The sequence below is a fragment of the Tinamus guttatus genome, unplaced genomic scaffold (assembly GCF_059628265.1).
Source record: "Tinamus guttatus ecotype Peru unplaced genomic scaffold, ASM5962826v1 Tinamus_guttatus_pri_ptg000497l, whole genome shotgun sequence".
NCBI lineage: Eukaryota > Metazoa > Chordata > Aves > Tinamiformes > Tinamidae > Tinamus > Tinamus guttatus.
The window spans coordinates 2,798,133-2,822,384 of record NW_028289031.1 but is presented as its reverse complement, the minus strand read 5'-3'; the positions used below and the strand labels follow the sequence as shown (position 1 = coordinate 2,822,384).

General features: G+C 40.5%; 1 protein-coding gene across 1 annotated transcript; it reads left to right on the top strand.

The window, feature by feature from the left end:
* The first annotated feature begins 402 nt into the window (after nt 1-402).
* GPLD1 (glycosylphosphatidylinositol specific phospholipase D1) lies at nt 403-22,865 on the top strand. The gene is made up of 25 exons (XM_010211285.2): nt 403-499; nt 2,951-3,006; nt 3,713-3,791; nt 6,573-6,670; nt 7,906-8,016; nt 8,287-8,335; nt 8,868-8,922; nt 9,709-9,816; nt 10,586-10,613; nt 10,701-10,840; nt 11,760-11,825; nt 12,401-12,521; nt 13,039-13,178; nt 14,030-14,216; nt 15,224-15,334; nt 16,294-16,368; nt 16,755-16,911; nt 18,869-19,010; nt 19,570-19,669; nt 19,761-19,854; nt 20,480-20,656; nt 20,935-21,095; nt 21,363-21,389; nt 21,483-21,533; nt 22,712-22,865. The coding sequence occupies exons 1-25, from the start codon at nt 403-405 to the stop codon at nt 22,787-22,789; spliced, it is 2,508 nt and encodes an 835-aa protein (XP_010209587.2). The 3' UTR covers nt 22,790-22,865.
* The last annotated feature ends 1,387 nt before the right edge of the window (nt 22,866-24,252 follow it).

The following is a 24,252-nucleotide window of genomic DNA, read 5'->3' as shown; positions in this document are numbered from 1 at the left end:
GTTATTTCGTAGCACGTGGTGCCAAGCACCTGCGCAGCGAGTGGAAGCGCTGCGGGATGGTGCCCTTCTCTGGCTCTGGCCCGCCTCGTGTTTTGGGAAAGATGCTGCTGCGCAGGGTGCCAATTACCAAACTGTCCAAGCCGCAGGGCTGTTATGTGACTCGGAAGCAGGGAACGCCTGTAGGCCACTGCTTTTCCTCTATAAATAATTTTGTCTGCGGTGATGGTAAGCACTGGCAGAGCGCGGCCTTCCAAACCCCCCAGCAGTTTGGCTGCTGTGCCTGCAGCGTGTTTGGGGAAGGGGGCATGTCCCGAAGGCTCCGTTTCAACACCTCCATTTCAAAGGTCGCAGCGCTGCCGCTCGCCGCTCCTGACGTGTGTCCCAGGCTGCGGGGCCAGTGCCATGGCCGGCAGGAGGAGCGGGCCCCTTCTGCTGGCCCTGCTCTGCGCTTTCTGTCGAGGCTGCCTTCCGTGCGGGATTTCAACGCACGTTGAGATAGGTAAGATGTGTTCGCAGTTCATTTTCCTCTGTTTCAAGGCAAGTAAGTTCAGGTTTGACTGGAGGAAAAGAAACATACCGTGAAAATGATGAGCATTCCACCTTGTATTTTGACATAGGATAGATGTGGAGTTTGGTGTTGGGACTTTCTGCCTTAGCTACACTGATGCCGTACACAGCATCGGTGCAGCTGCCTGTTTTTCCCTCTGCAGAAGCCTGGTCGTTGGGTAGCTGGGAGTTTGTGCCTACCCGTCTTACACAAGTACAGTTTGGTGGGAGGAATGGGGGGAACACTTAACGTTTACACCAGTCGCTGAGCTGTTGTTCTCAAACATAAACTGGAGATTAACACAAGGGTCATTTTTGGTGTTCTGTGTTAATTGTTTGTCCTAACTGCATAAAGCAGATGAACTATATACACTGTGTTTGTGACTGACGTAGTGAAACTTTGTTTTGTGTCTCTTCTGGGTAGGTTATTTGTAGCCGAAACAGCCTAGATCCTTAGTGAGGCATGGAAAGATTCTTGTGGAAAGTGAACGACTCAGTGGGAAAACATTCCTGTTTTGAATTTCTTACTTGTGTCTGCTGTTTTCTTAAATGTGTTTCCTGCAGCGACTCTCATGGCAACACTCCTGGGCAGAATGAGATTGTTCTGAAACATGGACTTGAAACAAATAGCAATTGATAGTTTTAATTATTGGTTCTTCATCTTCCGGTTCTAAGCCTGTTGCTCGGCCAGGCAGAAAATAAAACCTACAATGTGACCTGTATTCAGGTGGTCTTCTCAGACCATAGGTCCTGAACACAAGCAGCCCCAAGCCAGGTACAAGCTGAGGTAATTCCTGGACTTTATTTGCGAGGGAACGGATTGGGGAGTGAGGGGTATGTGAAGACTCCCATAGAAATTGATAGGATAATTCACACCTACGGGAGCCAGGCAAACGCATAAATTTTTGCAAACTCAGAAACCTAATAGGAATAGGAGCTTCGGAAAACCTTGAAGTGACAGATTGGACAGAATGCAGCATGTTTGCAAGATCTGTCCAAAGGGAAACAAAATCTTGCAGAGCTGTTCCATTTTTTTTCCTAACCAAGGAAATGTATTGTAAAACGCTCATAGATATTTAATTTACAGATCTTGATTGTCTAAAGAGTAGCCCATATTTTTAAATACTGAACCATAATTTAAGATAAAATTTGTTGGAAAATGATGTTGACATGTTTCAGTTCTGATGCTGCTAAAATCAGTTCTTTTATCAATGTGTGCAAATAGAAGTCCATGATGATAAGACATTGAAAGGTATTACCAAATGCAACATTGAAAAAAATGCAGAAAGGAAGGAAAATAAACTACCCCAAAGCAGTACCCAACTCTCCCCTGCACACATGGCTGAAAGAGCTTCAAAGAGATTACAAGTTTTGTCCACTCAAAATGTGGGTCACACTGGGTGTGCTTGGCAGTGCTCCCGTGCGTCCCGCTGGCCGCAGCCTCGGGAGCGGAGCAGCTCTGAGCAGAGAGGCTCCCTATGGCATCATCAGGGTCCTGAGCGTCTGGCAGCAAAATTCACTGGAGGGCTTAACCTGCAGAATATTCTAGGTGGTCCCAGTGGGGAGGGAGACCAGTCTTAGTTTATAAATAGCTCAAGTGATGAGTAAAACTTTGTGTGAAATGGTGAGAAGATTCCTAGTGCATTTGTAGCTTCAACCCAGTAATTTTAGAGGCAGTGTTCCTTTGAAAAATGTATTTTTAGAACACTATTAATGGATCATCTCTGGGATTTTACATACCTCAGAATGAGATTTCATAAAAAGTGCTAAGTGCGTTTGTTTCTTTCTCTCGCTTGATGCTCATTTAGTAATTAGTTTGGCAGCAGGAATGTCTGTCTATTCAGTAAGTAAATAGTGGTATTTACTTTGCAGACTTCACATTTTTCTTGTTTTTGAGCGTGTTAAATATTAATCAAACTGTTAAACTTTCAAGTGGATTCCAGAGGTACTTTTTTTTAAGGTGGGTAGGGCAACAGTGAAACTGAAATGTCATTCACTTGGGTTCTCTACAGCTAGTAAGGTCTGATACGTGCTCTGTATTTACTGGGTTTTAATCAGAGTCAGTTCATTGCTATAGCTCACATCTGGATGCGAAGAGTCCCTTTTTTGTGCTGCTAGGCACTTCCATCTGTGTTGGTTACTTAGGGAGCTGGGGAGTGGGTAGAACCTAATGAGACCGCAGTGCCCAGATGGGCCTTGAAAACAACCTTTCTCTGTTAGATCCTCAGATGAGAAAACATCCCCTCTAATCCATACAAAATTTATTTTGGAGAGATTGTTTCGTATGCCTGTGCCTCCTGGCTTGGGTATGTCGATGTGGTCTATTCTAATTTTTGATAAGGCTTCCAATAAAACATGGGCTTAGTTACAATACAAATCAATACTTTGCTATGTTGTTTTGCAGCACATAGAGCTCTGGAATTTTTCAGCAAGCATGAAGGGAATGTTAACTATAGACAGGTAGGAATCATATTTTTGTTTAATTGTGTACATCTTTCTTGTGTGTGTTTGTCTCTTTGCCTTTATTATTTACTCTCGATAAAATGTGTATAGTTTTTGTACCTACAGTGGGTTTTTACCATTTCTGCTGCTGGAAAATATTTGATTCCTACTGAATATGTAGTAATTATAATATAGTTATGTTATTAGATATTGTGTGATGTTTGCATATTTTCTACTTGCATGTTCTGCCATCATCTTGAATCATACCATCTTTGAAGGTGTTAGAAGAATCAATAGAATCGATAACCTTTTCAAAAGGTGATTTTAATAAAGAAAGCAAAATGATAGACAAGTTTTGTGTTTGGCCCATTACTATTTATGTCATTTACCCATTTTCTTGCTGATGTAAATAGTGTTGGTATGATCCAGAGGAAGAAACTTAGCAGCCCAGAGGAGAGCACCTCTGAAAGGTGGCCTCACCAGTACCTAAGTTGGATCCTGCCTTTTTCAAGGGTGATTCAAATTACAGTGTAGACTGATTAGTTTGATTTCAGGTACAGGGTTTTTGTGTGGGGGGGGAACCACTTAAATAATGTATTTTACCAAGATAAGAGTTGTGTCTTGCTGGCAGAATTAAATTTTTGTTTTTAATATTGACAGAAAACTGCTTCTGTGCAGTGTGATAGTATTCTGATTTTTTTTCCATCATCCTTCCTTTTCCCAGTTGTTACTAAACCACCAAGATGCGTTTCAGGCTGGGAGCATTTATCCTGATGCCTTTTATCCTTCAATCTGCAAAAATGGTGAGAAAGGATATTTAAGTCCTATATTAAAATAACTTTATTGGTATGTGAAGATCCCATAGAATTTAATAGGGAGGGTCAAAAAACAGTGGTGTTGTAAGAAATGAAGTATGGCTATAAATGCCTTCCTGCAAAAACTTTCACAGTTTTTATTACTGGTCTGAGTTCTTTTGTAGAACTTTATAACAAAATAAGAGATTATAAAATGTTATTAGAAAATAGCTTTTTGGTAATTCTAATGATTAAATTTAAGGTGTGGGGCAATTTGATAGAAGGATGCCACCCGATTGAATTAGGTCAGATTACTGAGTGCTGACCTGGAGAAAAATTGAAAGAAGAAAATGATCTTTTCTTTTTAAGTCCTGGAGAAAGCGCAGAGCTATCTTCTGTATTAGGAGTTACTACTTTTTTATCACAAAGAAGATAAAAGAATATTAAAAAAAAGAAACAAGACTTGATTTAAAAAATGTGGTAATAGCATCTCATCTTAAAGCCTTTCTTTTACAAGAGAAATCCTCTGCTGTCTTTTTCCTTAAACTGGTCCCTGTTTGAAATTAATGTCAGTCTTTGTTGCAGTGCTTGCAGTTCTAAAGACTGCGTTACAAAATTAGCTTTCCATAGAAGAGTATGTCTTGCCTTGCAGCTGGTCATCTGATCAAGTCAAACCTGGACTGTCAAAACTGGCTTCCCCAGCAGTACAAGGACTAGGATCAGCTAGGCAAGGTTTAGTCTGGGTTTTTTTGCTACTGAAATGGCAAATCAAGGTAGTGAACAGCTGGCAAACAGAACAAAGGCAGTATGTCCTCTCCCAAATGAGCTTTACGATGTATATGCATCATATACATAGTGACATAGGATTCATATTAGGGTACCTGGCTGGTGGGTTGGTGAGATCTCATTGAATGTCTGAAGTCTAAATATTGGGAGTGGCTGGGAGTAATCGGGAGTCGAGAGTATGCAGTATGGAAGGAGATGGGTTATTTTACTGGCTCATGCAAATTCAGATCCATTAAGTTCAAATTGTCCTTAGGATCTTTTTTTTTTTCCTCTGCTTATCTTACATTTTACATATTTTTCAATGTTTTGTGTGCTTATGCCTCCACTTACCTCAGTGTTTTTTCTTCCTCAGCTGCAAAATCCTCTTGGATATCTTTCCAAGGACACTTTCCCCTTCCTTTCTGTCCTCCTGCTCTGCTTAGAGTCTTAAATCACACAGTGCAGGTAGGCCTCTTATTTCTGTCAGTCATAGGTTACTTGGCCTGTATCCTGGTCCGTGGGATACAGCATATATCCTGGAGGCTCCTGCCTCTTGTACATCGGGATGCTCAGCGCACTCCCACATTGCCCCCCTGCTCTAGCATTTGTTGGTGGCCTCCTGTCTACCCGTATCTGATCTTCTGTGTGGCTCTATTCACACCTTGTCCCTACCTTCAGTCTCCTGACGAACCACTTTCTTACCTCATCCTCAGGGCTGTTGTTCTCCTGGGATTTCCCCAGTTCCTGTCTTTAATGGGACCTCGTCTAGGTACCTCATCTCCCTTTTCTAACTGTTTTGTCTCCCCCGTACCCCATTTCAGTGACCAGGGCCTATCTGCAGCCTCCAGCTCACATTCTGTCATTAAAGCTGGGATTCATGTCACCTCATTTTGTACTTGGGCTATTTGTTAACCATTTCTTTAGTCCCCGGGGTAGAAATTGGTACCTCCAAAGATCCTGACCTGTTTTATCTTAGTTGCCTGACTTTGGACCAGAAACATTGTTTCCTGCCTAGACAGCCAGTCTAGATGACCGACTGCCAGGAGGAAATTGATACTCTGTGAATGCCCATGGTTCCATGATCCTCCACTTTTTTTACTAATTCAGCTTCACCTAAAAACCTTGAAAGGTCAGGAGGTAATTAAATCATCCACAGAGTCTGCTCTGACAGAATTTTTATTTAATATATCTTCTCTGCAGCATCCCTTCTCTCTGAACAGACACATTCTCTTCCCCCAACAGTAGTGGCGATCCCAATAATCTACCTCCTGCCTCACGGTTTTCCCCAAGCAGGGCTTAGACATGTGGAATTCAAAGTTGTTCTGCTTGGTCTTGTCGCAACAAAGTTGTGCACTTTGGCATCAGCACCGCTTTGCCCTCAGCTTTATGTGGGCGAATTATTTAGAAAATTGCAGGTACTGTCACTGCCAGATCCAAAATCATCCATTCTGTGTAAATACAAGTGAGAGAAATAATTGATATTTCAAAGGAAAAACAGATTCCTTTTGCCTTTGTCTTCCCTCCATCTGCTTCCACCCTGACTGTGTGTTGGCAGCTCTGCAGTTCTGATGAAAATGAGGAGGAGGAGGAGGAGGAGGAGGAGGATGACCTTTACTCCCTAATCCCAGAGGAAATGGAACCTGCCTTGAAGCTTGAAATTTCAAATTGGCTGCTATGTCCATCAGCTTCTCTACTATAAATACAATATATTCATTAGTCACCAGCTTCTCTGTCAGCTATCCTTCCCACTTGGCAGATAGTTTTTGTTGTGTCAAACCTACTCACAGGCACAGAGAAGGGAAACGGCCCAATATTTTCCGATACTTCAGACCAAAATCATGGCAGGTAACTCTAGTATTGCGTTTGGCCGTGTAAATCATACAAATGTAGGTCTTGTTTGGCTCTTCTAGCAAAAGAAATGTATTATCTGTACACTACGGAATCAAGTAAAAGTCTGTATTTGTTGATGGAAAAAATATGTTTACTGTGAAAAAGAATAAATATTGATATAATTTGTTGCTATAGGAATATACCATAGTGTCTCTGAAGACACTCACTGGTCACCCTTTCTCAATGCAAGTGTTCACTATATCAGAAGAAATTATCCTCAGCCTTGGGAAAAGGTAAGAAAATTTCTTTAGCTTTTGCATTTGCCTTCTACTGTTTTCTTCACATTCACTTTTTATGGCAATTTCATCCTTTGGGAAGTGTAGAAAAAATGCAAAATTTAGATTAGGAAAAGATCTCTGCTAGCATAGATTTAACTTGAAAGCTGTTTCCATCTTTACCAGGCAAAAAAATTATAATAGTCACGTAAAGTGTACTAATTATACCCAGTGTGTTCCGGTCGTTATGGTACATTTCCTAAGCTCAGATTTTCCAACGTGTGTAATTTTGGGTACTTTTGTTACTGTCAGATCTGGCTGAACATTTGCCACTTGAAGAATCAGGCCTATTTTGGATTTCTCACTTGTGAAATATTGGATTTAGTCCTGATTTGCTTTTGTTTCTGGTACATGAGCTATTCGGGAGAAAAGGAAAAGCCGCTTGTCAAAATCGAGGATGATTTTAAAGGTCATTTGGATTCTTTGTTGTTGTTTTGTTTTGTTTTATTTCCCCTTCCTGGGCACTTTACCGTATCTTCCCTGAACTCTGCTCAGGCAAATTGTATGTTTGGAGCAGCAACATTTGAGAGCTCCAAGTCTTTACAATGGAAAGAAGTTTGCCTACGTTTTGTTTGGCTTCTGATGATACTGTTAACTTTCATGGAGTGGAAATTCATCAGAAAACTAAGATTCTATTACAGTTTGTAAAGAGCCCTCTGGAACTTATAGTGATCCAATGCAGAGAAATCTTTTTTGAAGGAATGAAATGTCTGTAGCTGATAAATTTATTCCAAATAACTTTCCTGTTCCTAGGAGCAAAATGAGTAACTTCATGCCTGGACTTTAATCAAGTGCTTTCACAGTGCCCAGCGCATGCCCAGGAATGCCAGCATTCCTCCATGTGCTTAGCACAGTATCCATGGTGGCTAAAGGGAGCCCCGTCCTTGGAAGTGGGAGACTGTCTCTCCAACCCACAAAGCACTTTACTGTGTATCTAGCTTGCAGCACATGAGTTGTCCTGAAATCAGCCATCTGACTCTGTGGCCGTGGATTCTGCGAAGTGCTTCAAGCTTGTCGCGTCACAAAACGTGTTTTCCAGCGTTAAGAAACGAGTGCTCAGCATTTTAAGCAAGTAGATTGTAAGAGTTTATCAACTATATTGTAGTATAAGGAACTACAATAAAGTACTCGCCTCTTTTTTTAGACACGTGAAAAACTACTGTCATTACCACAACTGTATTGTTATTTTGTAGGCTACAGAGAAGCTGGTGGCATTCCTGTTTGGAATTGCCTCACATATGGTTGCGGATGTCAGCTGGCATAGCCTGGGCATTGCACAAGGATTCCTAGAGGCCATGGGACAGGTAAGCTCATATTGTTTTATCCTCTGATCTGACTGGAGTGATTTGAATTGATAGTTTGGCTTTGGAGGCTGGTGGGGAGGGAAACAAAAAGCTGGAGCCCAGTTCCAGAAAGAAATTCAGAGGAGTTATGTCACAAACTTTGTAAGAAAGTTTACAGGTTAGGGACCTGCAAACTCTGGGCAACTTGGATAATTTCTTTTTGTTTTTATGGTTGTGTGGAGGATGAATGAAGTTAATAGGCTGAGTTCTCTTGTTTTCATCTTTCTCCAGATTGATTTTCATGGTTCATACTCAGAAGCTCACAGTGTTGGTGATTTTGGTAAATCATTCAAATAAATAATGTTGGTAATTTCTATTTGCTCATCATAGATCCTCCAATTGGGATAACTAGTCCACTGCAAAACTATTGTGGATGATTCTAGCTCTTGTCCTGTGCAATGAAGGAGCCAAGAATGTGTCAGAAGGCCAGTGTCTTCCTGCTTTCCCCCATAGCTCGAAAGGCCCTGCTGTCCTTGTCTACGTGCTCTGTGCTCCATGCTTCAGGAGAGGCAGTAGGCATATGGAAACTTGTATTTAAACTAAGACAGAGGTTGACTGATATCAGAGATTTGGTGGAGCCAGTACTGTGTTTTTTAAATGTGGCATAATTTTTCTTATTTTCTGGAAGTAAAAAATGCAGAGTATACTTTCAGATGAGCCATTTGTATGTTCTAATGAGAAAGATTTGTGCAGCTGGAGTGATGCTCTGCCACATGAACATACCTAGCACAGCCATAGCAATGATGCTGGTGTCCACAATATATGCTTAAGGTTTGGGTTTGTTGTGTATTGTTTTTTTCCTCTGTCTGTAGGAGGAGATGTACTGAGTCAGTTTGAGTTGGACTTCAGCTACCTGGCGCCAAATTGGTAAGATAATGAACTGAAGTAGAGATTACCTTCTTGAATGACTGTTTATGCTATTCTGTGCTCCTATTAAAAGATAATGATGGTTTCACTGTGGTCTTAGTAGAAGGCTATCATTCTTTTATCCTTTTCCAACTGTCCTCCAAAGCGCAGGTACTGTTGGGATTTTACTGAATTTGGTATTTCTCGTGTGCATATTTATTTCCTATCTTGAGAAACTGGAAGGACAGAGGAAAGAAAAGTTTTACAACAGGAACACAGCAGGACAGATTAAGTTATTTATCTCAGGAGGGTATTGCATGTAATTATAGATAAAATGGTAATTGAAAAAAGGTTGCCGAAATGTCCAAGTGATTTCCGCAATAACTCAATGACAACATCTCACTTAGACTTCCAGATGTTGCAGAATTCAGATAAGTTTTAAAAACATTGTTTTAAAAAAAAGGAAGAAACAGTTTTAGATATTTATTTACAAATTTCTTCTCACTTGCAGTTTTGGAGTTGAAGAAAAAAACTCACTTTGTGAAAGTAGGATGGAGTCCATCTAGGTGTGGAAAGCCCAGCATTATCTAAATTCTGGCACAGGTCTGGGAAATGTTGCAGTACGAGGGATGAATAATTTGTGTTTCGACAGGAGTAGATGGGTCATGGATGATAATGGAAGACACTAGTCTTTTTAACAGTCTTTCAAACTTTATAGAATCACTAAGTTGTTGTAATAATCTCCTCATCTAATTTGATGAGATGATGTTGAAAGCTGTTGTTATAATACATCTGTCTTGGTTTTAGGTATGTGCCTGTCAAAGACCTAGCAGCCATCTACCAGGAATTTTATGGAAAGGAGATCATAACAGAAAGCACAATTACTGACTGTACTTACCTGCTGTTTCTTGAACTGTAAGTTGAATAGCTTTGTCTATGTTTTTGTAAGGGAAACTCATGTAGGAAAATGCTGATAATCCCCATTGAAATGCCAGTTCGGAAATCTGGGACCGGCAATACAAACTTCCCACTAACCCTCCTAAACTGTAAGACACCTGAATTGTCAGAAAGACTAGAATACAAATTAAGACTGTTTCGTGTCTGTTAAACTCATGATTACAACAGAAGTTCAGCCTCTTAGCTGTTCAACAAGCCTATGTATTTAACATATTTTTGTTTTTATGAGTGAGCAGCTGTGTCTTGAATGCCGTGGCATTTTGGCATCTTAGTAGTATGATTCTCCTGTGTTGAAGGAATAGTATATATTCCTCAGCAGAGGGTTTGCTTCTACTGTGTACAAGATCCTTTCAGGTGCAAGTATAATACATGAAGCTAGGCATCAAAACTCAGTCTTTTAATTTTGGCAGTGTCTGCTTTTGAATACCCTGGACAGTCTATCTATATTCTTTAGTTCAGTGAATTACCAATAGTCATACAGCATTCATAAACACTGGAAATGGCCTCAAATTAAGGGCGGCAGTAAAGATTGTTACTTCTCTCATTACAGCTCTTAAAAATGTATATATTAACAACCAACCAGGAAATTTAAAATGTTCTTGTTCTTAATAACCTGCACAGTATTGCCATACTCAGAATTTAGAGGCCTTTAAATGAACTGCTCGCAAAATTTAATGCTATTAAATGAAACATGTTTATCTTTGAAGCATTGTATATGTTTTTGCAGGCACGGAGAAAGGCTTGCTGTTGCCAAGGTTAGTTTCTGCTTTTCCTTATAAACCTGAATATATAACACGAAGGCAGATTAAACCATTTTACTAAACATGTTTCTTTTTTCCTAGCTTTTTCCCACATATGCTAGTAAATCTCCATTTCTGGTGGATAAGTTCCATGATTATTTCCTCGGAGGGGTAGATGACATGGCGTTTTGGACAAACAATATTTTTGAGCAGACGAGCCTTATGCTGGAAAATGGAACCAGGTATAGTGGTGTTTCTGTTGATGTGAAATGCAGTATTCAAGTTTTGCTACCTGTTTAATTTTTCTTCCTAGGCTGGTCCTTTCCTAGAGCAGGTGCTTTAAATTCTCACTTGAAAAAAAGGATTTTTGTAACGCTCTTTTACCCAGGTACATTGGACAGGCCTTGAATTTGCATTTGCCGCACGGCCACAGTGCTTTCTACACAGTGCTTTCTACAAGCAAGGCTTCGAGATGGCCAGCTGATGCTAGATAGGGAAGGGCTGGGGGCAGCCTTTAAGACCCACTCAAGGGCTTACTTAGCAGGTGCAAAGCTGGGCCCTGAGGTGCTGCCTGGCCTGGTAGTTTCAACTGTGGCTGCGCTTTGTGGTTGCACTTTGTGGCCAAGATGGCCCTTCCCAGGAGAGCTGAGGCCTTCGGTCACTGAAGGCACGTAGTGCCCATTTTCCTAGTGCTGAAAGCTCTGGCTCTGTAATGCTTTGGTACTAGTTTAGCCTTACCTTAAATAACTCTGTAAGACCACGAGTGGAGGATTAATCCATCCATTTAAATGGATAATGTCATTGCGGCTGTATTGGGAAATGGTGTTTGAAATACTGTGCAACATGACCTGTTGGGTTCATTGTTCCAAAGTGTCACTTAATTAAGTGATTTACATTAATAGAATTAGCAGGGTATGCTATGGTAAATTTCATTAAAGATTATATGTGCAATATATATATGTGCAATATGATGTGCAATATTCATATAGATCCTAAGTAATTCATAAAGTCATTAAAATAAACAGGTAAGAAGCTTTGAGGTTTTAGAAGGGCCTCTTGAGAAACTTCAAAAAGATGAATCAATGAGGGTAAAAGTTGTATTTTTAGTTTTGTTTTCATAGTGGGGAAAACATTCAAAGCACGTTTTTGATATTTCCTTAGTGGCTGCTTCTTGCCTGAGAACCCTCTGTTTATAAAATGCACAAGTGGAGGCAAGAACAACTACATGTAAGTACTGCCCTGAAGGGGTTGGTTATGTGTTGGGAAAGGGTAATTCTAGGGAAATGCAGAAAAATTCAAAAGTGAGTGTAAAGTGATAGAACATTAGATGCCAACAAGTTAGAGTTTCTGCTTTTTGAGGGGGGAGTAAAAATTCATTAATGGCTCTTAAAGGAGTTTTTCATACTTCTGTTTTGGCAATAATTTCAGTGTGTGAATTCAAGAGACAGGCATGCTAAATGGATAGTTTGGTGTGCAATAAATTTTTCTTTTTTTCTTTCATGTTGTCAGAGCTCCAAGAATATTGATGATGAATAAAACACTCCAAATAAATGATGCTGATGATACTAGATTTTGTAAATGTCATAAATGTCTGGATACTTACCAAGTGTTAGCTACCCATAAATCTCCTAAGTTTAGTGCAGCTTAACTGCTGCCTTTTGATAACTCACTTTATATATGTGAGAAATGTCTGTCTGGATACATGCAGTGTAACAGTCTGCCTTTCTTGGTTTTATTGTAAAATACTCAGCCCATTAATCCAGTTTCACTAGTTGTTATTACTGCCTCCTTTATCTTAACAGGAATAAGCGACCCAAAAATGAACACTACAAGAATACAACTTCTTCTCTTACAGAAGCAATTAAAAAAAATATAACATACACAGAGAGAGGAGTTCACTTCAGTATACAACCCTGGGCAACGGTAAGTGAAATGTGACAGATGTGTCAGGTAAAATTCAGCGTTGTATATAAGCTGCTCTGATTTCTGTCTGGGACACTGCATGATGGAGCAGGGTCTCTTTACGTGAATAGCAGCCTCTTCATTTTGCTCTGATTGTTAATCTGTGTGCTTACAACTGCATCTATAAATTCTAAATTATTTTATTTTGCTCATTTTATAGAAAGATGAGAGTGCATCTTGCAGCTGCAAACATGACAAAATATATCTTTCATATTTACAGCTCAGAGAATCATTTGATCACTTTGGGGAATTAGCAAGCCCTAGCAAAGCAGCAGAGCATTGACCAATTATTTAGTAAGGCGCTATTAAAAGCATGGAGATTTCTGTCTCTTCCCTAAGTGAAGCACATTACCACATTCATCTACGACTTAGGTCATTTCCACTGATGGTGGCTTGACTTTTGATGTGGTCCATACTGTGCTAGAGCTTCAGCCTATGTTTTAACTATTTTTATGTCTCTTTACTATTTTTGTTTCAGAACTCCCTCCGCTTCCTAAACCAGGCTTTTACAACAAATGTCTGGAGAGTGTTAGCAGCCGCACATCAACAATCTTCTAAGCACATCTCCAAGCCAGCAGCGTCGTATTTTTTGACTTCACCCTATGCTAGACTTGGATGGTTGGTACTTTTTTGTCTAACCTCCCTCTTCATTTCTGCAAAAAAAAAAAGGATAGCCACTAAAATATTATTTTTAATTCTTTAAGGGTAACAACCCAAGTCAACTAGTGATCAAATCTGCCTGAGTGTCTTTGCCTGGCTGGCCAGAACTGCCAGTTGATACATAGGGCCTTTCTTCTTTCAGACATCATAAGCCTCGCTGTGTCAGTGCTGGCTAAAACTATATCCAGAGCAAATACTCCATTTAGATGTGAAAGCCAGTCAGATAATCTCATTCTTTGGAAAAAAAAAAAAAAAAAAGTTGTCATATTTTTGACTTTCCTCTTTAATGAAGGAGATCAATACTCTGTGTGTGATCAAGCTTAGAATGGAAGAAACAAAAGTTCAAAACATCTTTGGCTCTAGTTCTTGATAATATAGGAACATTGTCACCTTTCTTTGGCTATTGTTTGATGGTTACATGGAATTAATGTTTTTTCCTGGGTTAATTGCTGATGAGGTCTACTGATTGTTCTTGGAAGCATTAGAAGATTAGTAGGGAATTCAAAGATGAAAACACAGAATGAAGCTTATTCTCCCCTTTTCAGAGGGGTTCTCTCCCTGTCTAACAGATTGTAGCATCATCTTAGCTGAATTAATGGAAACTGAACCTTCAAGCTCTGAGTTTACCTAGGCCAAGAGAACAAAGATCAGTTATATGATATGAAAAATGAAGTGTATATTCTTAGAAAAAATATCTGGGGAAAGGCAGGTCTTGGCTTACCTGAAAGGAGTAGAAATACTTATTTCCTACTAATCTAGTGGTGGTCTGGCAGCTCATGCTGTGCTTTTGTTGACTCCTTGATGCACAGGGCCGTGATCTCAGCTGACCTAAACCAGGACGGATGTGAAGATGTGGTGGTTGGAGCACCAGGCTACAGCACGCTGGGCCGAGTTCAGCTAGGACGCGTCTACGTAGTCTACGGCAGCCGGTCAGGTTTGCCTCTGAAGGACATGGATCTGGATGAGAAAGCAGACCAAGTACTAGAGGGTCAGCAGGTGAGGGGTCGAGTCCGGTGTTTGTCACTTAATAACTTTTGCCTCAATACGTGGTAGATTTTGACTGAGCAATAGCGTCATTAATATGTGTGAGGGTTGTTCTTGGAGTGCCCTTCCTGGTCAAAGGATATCATAGATGCATTTCAAGAAATAGAACTGTTGCTAAGTCAAAGGAATGATTAAAGCAATGGTGACCCACAGGTCTACTTTTTCACGGTTACAGATAAATGGGTAATGAACACAATAGATCTTTGGCTGACTGTAAATTTCAATACAGCTGGTTTGGTTCCTCACATATAAGCAAATGATGCCGCTTTCCCCTCCTTTTTTTTTCATCTAAAACTATTCCAGATTAGTTTTAATTCTGCAAATCTGTGTTTTTGATTAACTTCAAAGGTGATTTTTTGCAAAATTATGGTTTGTCTTTACTAAGAATTCATGTTATTTAAAATATAAAAGGAAAAAAAATGAAAAGAGAAAGCAGTGATTTAACAAAATGGTGAATGGCTTGTAACTGAGAAACAGGATCAGATAATCTTGTTAGGTAACACACATGATCCTCTCTAGTAAGCATCTTCATTCACAAAGAGGAGAATGGAGAGATACAAGATACGTTTCCTTTTAATCTGTTTCTGCGATTACAAACTGTGGAGTCACAGCTGCTCCCTTTAAGAGTGTTTTAGAAGTTCACAGTTATAATGCTGTTAGCAGCACAAATCATACACATAACATCAACGACTGGAAAGAAGTGGCATATTGTGTTCAATTGTCTAATATTTTAAATCCCCCACATCCTCAGACAGAACAGTCTACTCCTGCTTTGTATATTAATATGACTGTTATTACTTGATGTTAAGAAAATCCTAAGAATTTTAAAAATAGATTTTAATCATGTCTGCTTCCAGTTCCTCCCTGTGCTAGACACTGCCAAGTGTCCATTAGGTTTTGAGGGTAGTGTCTTTAAAACCCACGTGGTATTTTCATGGGAGCAATCCATTTTCTCTTAGCTTTCAGGCCGGTTTGGTTCTGCCTTGGCAGTCCTGGACTTCAACGATGATGGGGTGCCAGATCTGGCAGTTGGAGCACCTTCTGTAGGATCTAAATTTCTCACTTACAAAGTAAGACCTTATTTTCTTTTTTACAAACAGCATTGTTTTTATTGATACATGTTGCATAGAATACTGAAATAAGACAAATAATTTATGTTGTTAGTCTGGGTGATATTATTATATAAACACAAATATTTATAACCTTTGGGTGCTTTTACTAGATCAATGATAGCTATCTGTGTCTGAGGGGTGTTTGGTTTTGGTTTTGCACATTAAGTTTCCAAATCAGATTACAGCTTCGTAGCACTGATGTACTGAAAACATAAGGAATCTTTTATGAAAAGCAAGCGCACCACTTTTATTTAGGAATGGTCAATGAGCTTTGTCAGCTGCTGTAGAAGGCCAAGAGATGATACCAAAAATGTGGTATGGACCCTGGAACACATGCTAACATAATCAAGTTACAGAGCCTTAACGAGCTGCTGCCTACCACATGAGCCCCTGCAGCAGCATCTGAGCGTTCAGGCAAAATATATCAATTTAAACCACTGCCATTAAGTTTAAAGCTCTTCAGAAATTCATTCTAACTTAGCTGCCTAAATGGGAATGCAGATGTTTCTGTGCAGACCCACTAGGTTGGAAAATTGCATTGCTTCTGTTGTGACTGGCACCCTGTGTCACAGTGTTCACTAATTGTTGTCAACATTAGAGCCACATGGATGTTTATGTAATGAACATAACACGCAGCATGCTCTCTTTGCCCCTATCCAATGTATGATGAAAACATAATTTTCTGCTGAAAGGAGTGTGGTGTCATTTTTGTTTCATAAGCCTAGTTTGTTGCCTGGTTGTAACAGTGTCTGCTACAGCACGGGCATTTTTAGCCTTGAGGTGGGAAAGACAATGCTGTGAGAAAATGCAGGTGTGTTAACAGCCTTTGGAGAGTTGTTTCACTCACTGGTGCTTTGTCTCCGATTTCATCCCTGGTCCTGACTCTCATTCTGTGTTTTGCTTTTCCCACTATTTAGGGTGCTGTATACGTGTATTTTGGCACCCAGGGAAGAGGCTTGGGATCTCAACCAGACGTTACCATAAATTGCCAGGTATAGGGATCGGGCTAACATGGGGCTACGTTAGCAGGGAATGAGGGAAAGGGGAAAGGGTGTGGGACTGGGAGCTTAAAGAACAAATGCTAAAGCAGGCTTTGGACTGGAAGGGAGTGTAGGTGTATCGCTGGGGATGGTGCAAGCAGGTGCAGGTTGTTTGGGATGTTTGTGGGAAAGCCTTCTGTACTGCAGCACAGGGGAGGGAGCAGCGTGAACGAAAGGAAGCTCAGCCCACCCAAAGTAAACACAAGTAAAGTGAGAGCGTGAGAAGCTAGGTTCCTCAGCAATATGAAAAATTAGTTCTCTAGAAGTAAATTGCTGTATTTTCTGAGTTTAAAATGGTTTAAAATGCATTTCAAGTTTGAACAAACTGTTTCTTGCAGTATTCCTACTGTAACCTTGGTTGGTCCCTCCTGGCAGCCGATGTTGATGGGGATGGAAAGGCTGATCTGGTGGTTGGCTCCCCTTACGCGCCTGGCGGCGGTCAGCAAAGAGGATTTGTGGTTGCATTCTACTCTTTTTTCAACAGAAGCGACCAAGGTAACACCTAGTGTGTAAATTAACCTTCCCGTACCTTATATGGCTGGCCTATTTTGTTCATAACTAATCATAGGATAATTCAGGTGAAAAGGGACCTGAGGAAGTCTCTAATCCAGCTTCCTACTCAAAACAGTTATGAAGGTCAGACCAGGTTGCTCAGGGCTTTATCTGGTCAGGTCTGGAAAACCTCCAAGGCTGGAAACTGCACAGCCTTTCTGACCCAATGTTCAGCTGCATGGCTGTCCTTGTGGGAAGAAAAATATCTTCTCATAGCCAGTATGAAACCTCTCTCTTTTTTGGTTTATGCTCATTATCTCTTGTCCTCCCACCCTCTGTGGGGAAGATTGAAGCTCAGAGAAATTTTTCACGGATACTGAGGTACTCCGTGAAAAGCCTGGCTCCATTTTCTTCAGAATCTCTTCAAAGGCACTGGCAGGCTGCTGGAAGGTCCTCTCAAAGCTGCTCTTCTCCACACTGAGCAAGCCTTGTTCCCTGAGCTCCAGCCCATTGGCGGCACCGTGCTGAACCTGCCCCACTTTATCAATATCCTTCCTGTATTGAAAGCTCAGGTCTGTCACTGTGCCATAGGTCTGTCACTGTGCCGTTTGCTTTTCTTCTCCCATCAGGATCTTGAAGTCCCCTCTTTCATGGCCACTGCAGCCAAGGCTGCCACTGACGGTGGTATCCCCAGCAAGTTCTCTTCCTTAGAACAGAGCAGCTCAGCTGTGTCACCTCTACCAAGCAGTTCTCCCTGGCACCCTCCAGAAGTCTTCTTGCCTGCATGGGTCTTTGCCCTGCGGCTCTTTCAGCAGATTTAAGTGAAGTTAAAAAGTCCCCCGTAAGAATGGGAGTCTGCTATACAGAGACTTTCTTGGTGTCCTTTTGTTTAAATTTCAATTCTCTGTCAGGAAAACTTGCACTGCTGTCTTGGGGTTCTTGTATAGTTTATGTTCAATAGTTCTTCTCAAAATTCAATTAAAGAAATTTAATTAAAGGGTTGCTTTTTAGTAATAATGTCTCATGAGTCAGATGAAAAAGCTTAAAATTTTTCCTTAGTTATGAGGAATTTATATTTGTATCTGACTAATAAAGATAATTCTAGAAATTCTGGTGTCTTGTGTAGTAAAGAACTGCTTTTTGGTGAAATAGCAAAAATGGCCATGGGTTCAGCTGCATATGGGTGATACCAAAAGGACTGACTGGTCTTTCTTTGAATTCTCCAAATGCACCGTGAGTTTTTATCTTTCCAGGGGCTCCTTCACGTGGCCAAAGGAAATGCTGCAAGTGAATACAGCTAACGGTTACAGGTGACGAGGATTGTTGTGAAAAAAGCAGGAAATGCTACCTGCAAAACTGAATAAAGCTAGCAGGATGTGGGGAAGGATACACAGCTATCAAAAGACTCATTAGAATAATTAAGATTTCCAGTAGCTTTTTTTTTTCCACCTTATTCCACCTCATATAAAGTTAAAAGCCACAAGGAAAATGGTCTTTAAATTTCAAAACACTGACAACTGAACATCTTTGCAAAATCTAAATACAGAATCAATGATTTGAACTAAAGCCAGGATTATCTGAAATCACTTGTCTCCTCTCGTGAAGCACTGTAAGTTCTGATAAACAGTTTCAGTCTCGTCCTGTTACTTAGAAGAACTGATCAATTTAGAGCAGACTTGTCTGGTAGCTTTTTTATACTTGCTGTTAGAAGATGGAAACTTCCTGTAGACCTGCACTGCTTTAGAGACCAGCTGCACTGAGTAAAGGTTTTCAGCAGCCAGTATACTACATATTGAGTATTGTTTTACACTTGTTTTAGCTACACTGCAGTAACTGGTTCTGTATCATGTACAGTATAACTTTCCTTAGAGAAACTTCTGATCCTAGAACAAAAGGCTAACAGGTTTTTGCTCCTCAGGGTAAATCCAGGTTTAATTCTATTGTTTTCCTGCTCTATCAGGTCTGCTTTCAGTCGAGGATGCTGACTGGATGGTGAAGGGGGAAAAAGACTATTCTTGGTTTGGATTTTCGCTGAACAGCTGTCAGCTGGAGAACACGACGCTCCTGCTGATTGGTAGCCCTGCGTGGAAGCGTTGTGTTGGGTGCGTTGTGTACTGTGGCTGCTCTCTTCTTCTTCCATCCTGCCCAACTTCTCCCACACTGGTTAAGGCTTATAATAGATAAGATTCCTGCTTTTTAGAAAAATTCTTCTTTGGTCATACTTAGAATATTTTTAATTAGCATTTTTACCTCTCACCCCTCTTCATTTATGTATATAGAGGGTCTTTGTTACTTGGAGGCATATAAGAATTTGTGGGTTTTCTTGGGGGGGAGGGCACAAAAATGCTAACAATAAGCATGCCTAAAATAACTCTGTATATAGTCACCATTCATTTTGAAATAGTATTTTTAGCAGCAAACTTGATGTGAAAATGTATTGGGTGTTGAGGAAAGCGAAAGACAGACAAAGTCCTAAGTGCCCTAAATGTCTTATATATAGTTAAAACAAGAATGAGAATTACTAAAATAGATTTCTAGAATTTTAGCAGCCAGTATTATGCTAAGCTGGAAGGTGAATGCCCTTTAAATTAAGAAATGCTGGCTGAATCTGTAAAATAGGTGTGTTGTTATGTACCAATATTATTTTACACTCTGTCCCAGCTGTGACCCCTTCTCCTCGGATGGCGGGCAGAGCGTTGGGAAGGTGTATGGCTATAAGCCCCCAAGCACAGAACCCTGGTTTGCAGTAACGGGACGCAAGGTAGGATGTTGTCTCCAGTATGGAGCCTTGGGAGTGGTTGAAGTCGAGCCCTGTGCTGTGGAAATGACAGGGGGTGTTTAATATCTGACAGGAAATGGGCAGAATGGGTATGTCCCTTGCCAGTGGTGTCGTATCCGTAGCTGGGATCACCAAGACCGTTTTGGTGGTGGGCGCACCTACCACAGGTATGTCACTCTCCAAATTGTAAACTACTCCTGCCTTGGGTTGTTTGCTTCTGAAATGTATAAGCAGAAGACAGAAACAAGGTTAACATTTTTTAAAAAAGTTTAATAGCCATTAAACTATATATATGTGAGTAATTACTATGAGATTCTTCTGGTAATCATCTGCAGATGCCTTACACTTTCAGTTTTCTGTAATACAGAGCTTCAACTGTGATGCTTTCTTTCCCTCTTCCTGGGGCTAGCTTCTATTAACAGCTTTACTACCTAGCATTATTTACGTAGTAATGATTTGTTAATACACTACCTATTTCTTGAAATTGAACGAGGCAGTATTTTGTCCTTGATATAGGATTAGGCAGGAAGGAATTGCACAAGTCAAAATGTACACCTCTAATATCTGTCCTCTAACTTGCATGCATTGTTCCACAGGTCCTATTATTAAGAGGTTGCTTTCTATGCTAATTTGTGTTAGTCATATTACCTTTGGCTCTTGTTCCAAAACTACATTAATTTGTTCATGTTATGTAATGCCAGTATTATCTGCCATCAATGCACTGCAAGCAGTAAGCCTGAATGCCTATGTCTGATGCTGTATTTCATTTTTTTTCTTTTTCTTTCCCCTCAGACGGCCTTTCTAGGTTTTCCTTCATAGCCACGGTGCTGCACCAGGCTGGGCTGGCTCTCATGTATGAGCTGACGGAGGGCGCCGAGCCTTCCTTGCTCAGCACTTTCAGCGGGGACAGAAGGTTTTCTCGCTTTGGGGGAGATGTGTTCTTAAGTGATCTGGACAACGATGGTCTAGGTACAGCTTAATGAATCTAGGTTACAGAGGTGGCATGTTTTACATTTGGCACTGGGAAGATCAGTGGCCTGCATAGACATGTTGGCTCCATCAGCTGGCTTGTAAAAGTATTCCACGGTGCCTTTCAGGGGGCACCCCAAAGTCCTAAACACTTTAGGCACAAATTGAAATGTTTTAGCCACAGTCATTAATAGGAACTATGGCATCTAGAGCTACATAAATGCCAACTGTGTGTTTTGATGCAGCATTATGTCACTGCTGGTGTGTTATGTTTGCAGATGAAATGATTGTGACGTCCCCGCTGCGAACTAACGATATCACCACGATACTGCTTGGCGGGGCAGCAGGCCGTGTTTACATCTACAACGGAAACCAGACGACTGCCGGGGACGTGACGGATCATTGCACATCATGGATATCTCCCTGTCCTGAGAAGTGGGTACGAAAACATAGCAGTGACATCAGGAGATGAGGGCATAAGGACAGCTAATAAATTACACCCAATGAAAAGAGTTGAGGTGTTCAGATACAGTTTCAGAAACTGAAGGTTACGTGTATTTCTGTATCTGTGTAACTTGGCTCATCCTTTTTGTTCTTGAATTAGTTTGCTGCTCAGGGGCCCAGATTATTGTATTAAGCTTCTACACTGTAAGCAGCACAGTTCTTCCAAGGCCCTTACTTGATTTTACTTTTTTTTTTTTTTCAGGCACAGTATGTCCTGATTTCTCCTGAGGTGAGTAACCAGAAGACAAACTGTTGAGTTCTAGAAAGGAAGAAATTGAACTTTTAAAACCAGTAATATTAAAAAAGCAACTTTGTTTTATAGGAATGGTCAAGATTTGGAAGTTCTGTAATTACTGTGAAATCTGAAAGAAAGGTAAGAAAAATAACTGCTACTTTTTGCTTCCTGACATCTTTCCATCACACTTGCATGTGTCAACAGCTTACAAATCCTGTTTTTACTGCTTTACATAGTTGATCAAGTTTCTCTTTAAGTTACTTTTTGACCTGGTAATTAAAAACATTTCATAGGTTGAGGAACTACAGAGTTATCTAAATTTTTGTATCTGACACCTGGATTGAAAGAGATCACTTTAAAGTGGTGTGAAATATAAACTACTACTTAACAGTTTGCTGAGAGATAAATCATGTACAGGTGCCAATGCAGTTTCTGTTCATCTGTTCTAATCAACCTGTATGAAAAATTGGTGTAAACCAAGCTCAGCTGTGGAGTACACCAAGCACGTAAACCTCTCCCTCAGTTAATATTATGCACAGGCTTGCTTTCCTAGCTGTCACTTCCAGTGGACACTCTTCATAAGTGAAGTCTTTAAAAGCATACAAAGTTTGGCTAAGTTTGGTTGTCTTTTCGTACCTGTATTTCTTTGTTTCCCTCAGAAGTCCTTTATAATTTTCAAAAGTCAATCCCTACTTGTGTATAATTCAGTGAGAAATCTCTAATTTCACTCAGCTGGAAAGTTACTGAGTGCTTGTTCAACTCGATGGACTGCAGCATTGCACTTGCTTTGGGAGAGCAGTGTGGGAAGCCTCAGCACCAGGCTGGGGAGATGTGGGACTGCACTTCAGCAAGCGGTGTTTGACTGCTTGTTGTTAAAACATGAACTGGAGAAGCACCTGGAAACACAAACATGTCTAAGTTAAAGTGCAGGTTTTCATAAGCCAAAACCTGAAACAAGGATATCATGGATGAGGGCTCATGAGGCAGTTTTCCAAGTGATTGTGTCCCTGCCTGCTAAGGCACCAGTCCTGTCTGCACTCCAGCCTTACTCCTATTAACCTTACCCCTAAGAGTTTGCCCTGGGAAGAGATTTATTTGGCTGGTTCCAGCTTTTTTTCCATTTCCCTGAGTAAAATAAGTCTTTTTGCTAGGATTGTTTTGCTCACAGCTGTTCCGGTGAGGTTGTTTGCTCTCCACTTCCTCATCACACTTTTGTAGAACACTAATGATATGCACAAAATCTCTCTTGAGGGGAGCTCAAGGCAAGTGGGCCCTTGCAGATGCATTTTGCTAACCTTTATTCTGTATCTCCACAGAAAGAAGTTGTAGTGGCAGCAGAGAGAAGTTCAGTGAAAGCTCGACTTGGTGGAAGGCTCTTGGTCTACTCTCTCTAAGGGTTTGTGATAGTTAAGACCAGGCTAATGCTGGTCTTTTATTGAAGAATCTGTACAGTATCAGTGATACTTCCCTTGACCTATACATAAAGCAAAGTGACATGACAGCAAACTGCAGTAAGTAGATGTCAGAGCCCCTGACATTGTAAAACCAAGGACGGATGTGTTGTTTTGTAAGCGATAGGGAGCATGAGCATCATGATGGTTTGACATACAAAGTCAAAACTAAGTCAGTTTAGAGGGCAGGAACAAGCAAACTGATCTGAAAGACTTCCAGGAAAGCAGGAGGATGGATTTGGTTGGCCCTATTTGGGTGTCTAAGGAATGGTCTGGAGCTGTATATGCCATGCCTAATACTACAGCTGCTTTTGTCCTTACCCACCCTGGAGAGTCATTCCTTAGCTGTGCTGCTTGTCTGGCCCCTCATTTGCAGGCAGGTGCAGTGCCTGAACTCTGTCCATCAACTCCCCTTTTCCATTTACCTTGTAAGGCTCCATGGCGTGACCAAAAAGGATGATGTTCTTTAAGAGTGTTGATCAGCTGAAATCTCCCAGGAAGAACACACACAACTGGATCATTTTTAGTAAACTCTCTTGCTATCACACTCATAGCTTGGGGATTACTATGAGACCTGTTTTTTTGGTAAAAAGAGACCTGCTTTTTCATGTAAAATTCAGTGACTATTGCAACAAAGATTTATGCTTTAACAGTATTTTCTTCAACTAATTAACACTAGTTTTTTATGATACAGTTTTAACATGTGCATTGATATGGAATTAAATAACTTAAGCTGCAATACGTGACGCTATTATTATCCAGGATAGTCCACAGAAACATACAGATATTTTCTCTCTGGTCTCCTTCACATTACAGCATTATTTTTTAAATCAAGAGCATAGCACAGAATTCCAGAGGCCACACTCCAAGGATGACCTATCTCAGATTGCCTTCTTGGGTATTCTTTCTGTAAGGGAGGTTGTCTTTTTTTTTAAAAAAAAAGAGATGGCAAGTTGAATATTAGCTTGATGCATGATATATTTTCTGACATGTATTTTAAGGATAATCCATTTAACCTGCCCAAATAATAACACTAAAAAACCTGAGAAATCTAAACTTCCTGAAAAAAAAAGAAAAAAATTGGGTGCATAGTACTTAGCTTACTAACCTGTGAAAGTGGTGTGAGGCAAAACCAGCTCTGTATTTATAAGGGCATACTGAAAAGCTTTCTTTTTCTAAATAGAAATTGCTGGTAGTGGTATTTTCGGTATCAAGTCCATTCTTAATATATGGCCTCCACTAGATTTTTTCCCTGGTTGACCTCAGAATTATTTTATTCCACAGGAATGCATTTCGGTTCCTAGGAAGAAAACCATTAACCACTTGCATATGTCTGTGGGGAGAAAGGCAGGCTCGGAAAAGAACTAGTGTCTTCTCTAAGTGTTTTTATTGTGCTTTTAGTTAGT

Coding starts and splice junctions, on each gene's coding strand:
- GPLD1 (XM_010211285.2), top strand. CDS start 403: ATGGCCGGCAGGAGGAGCGGGCCCCTTCTGCTGGCCCTGCTCTGCGCT. Junction 15,335..16,293: donor CTAAATTTCTCACTTACAAA/GTAAGACCTTAT, acceptor CCCACTATTTAG/GGTGCTGTATACGTGTATTT. Junction 16,912..18,868: donor TTTCAACAGAAGCGACCAAG/GTAACACCTAGT, acceptor CTGCTCTATCAG/GTCTGCTTTCAGTCGAGGAT.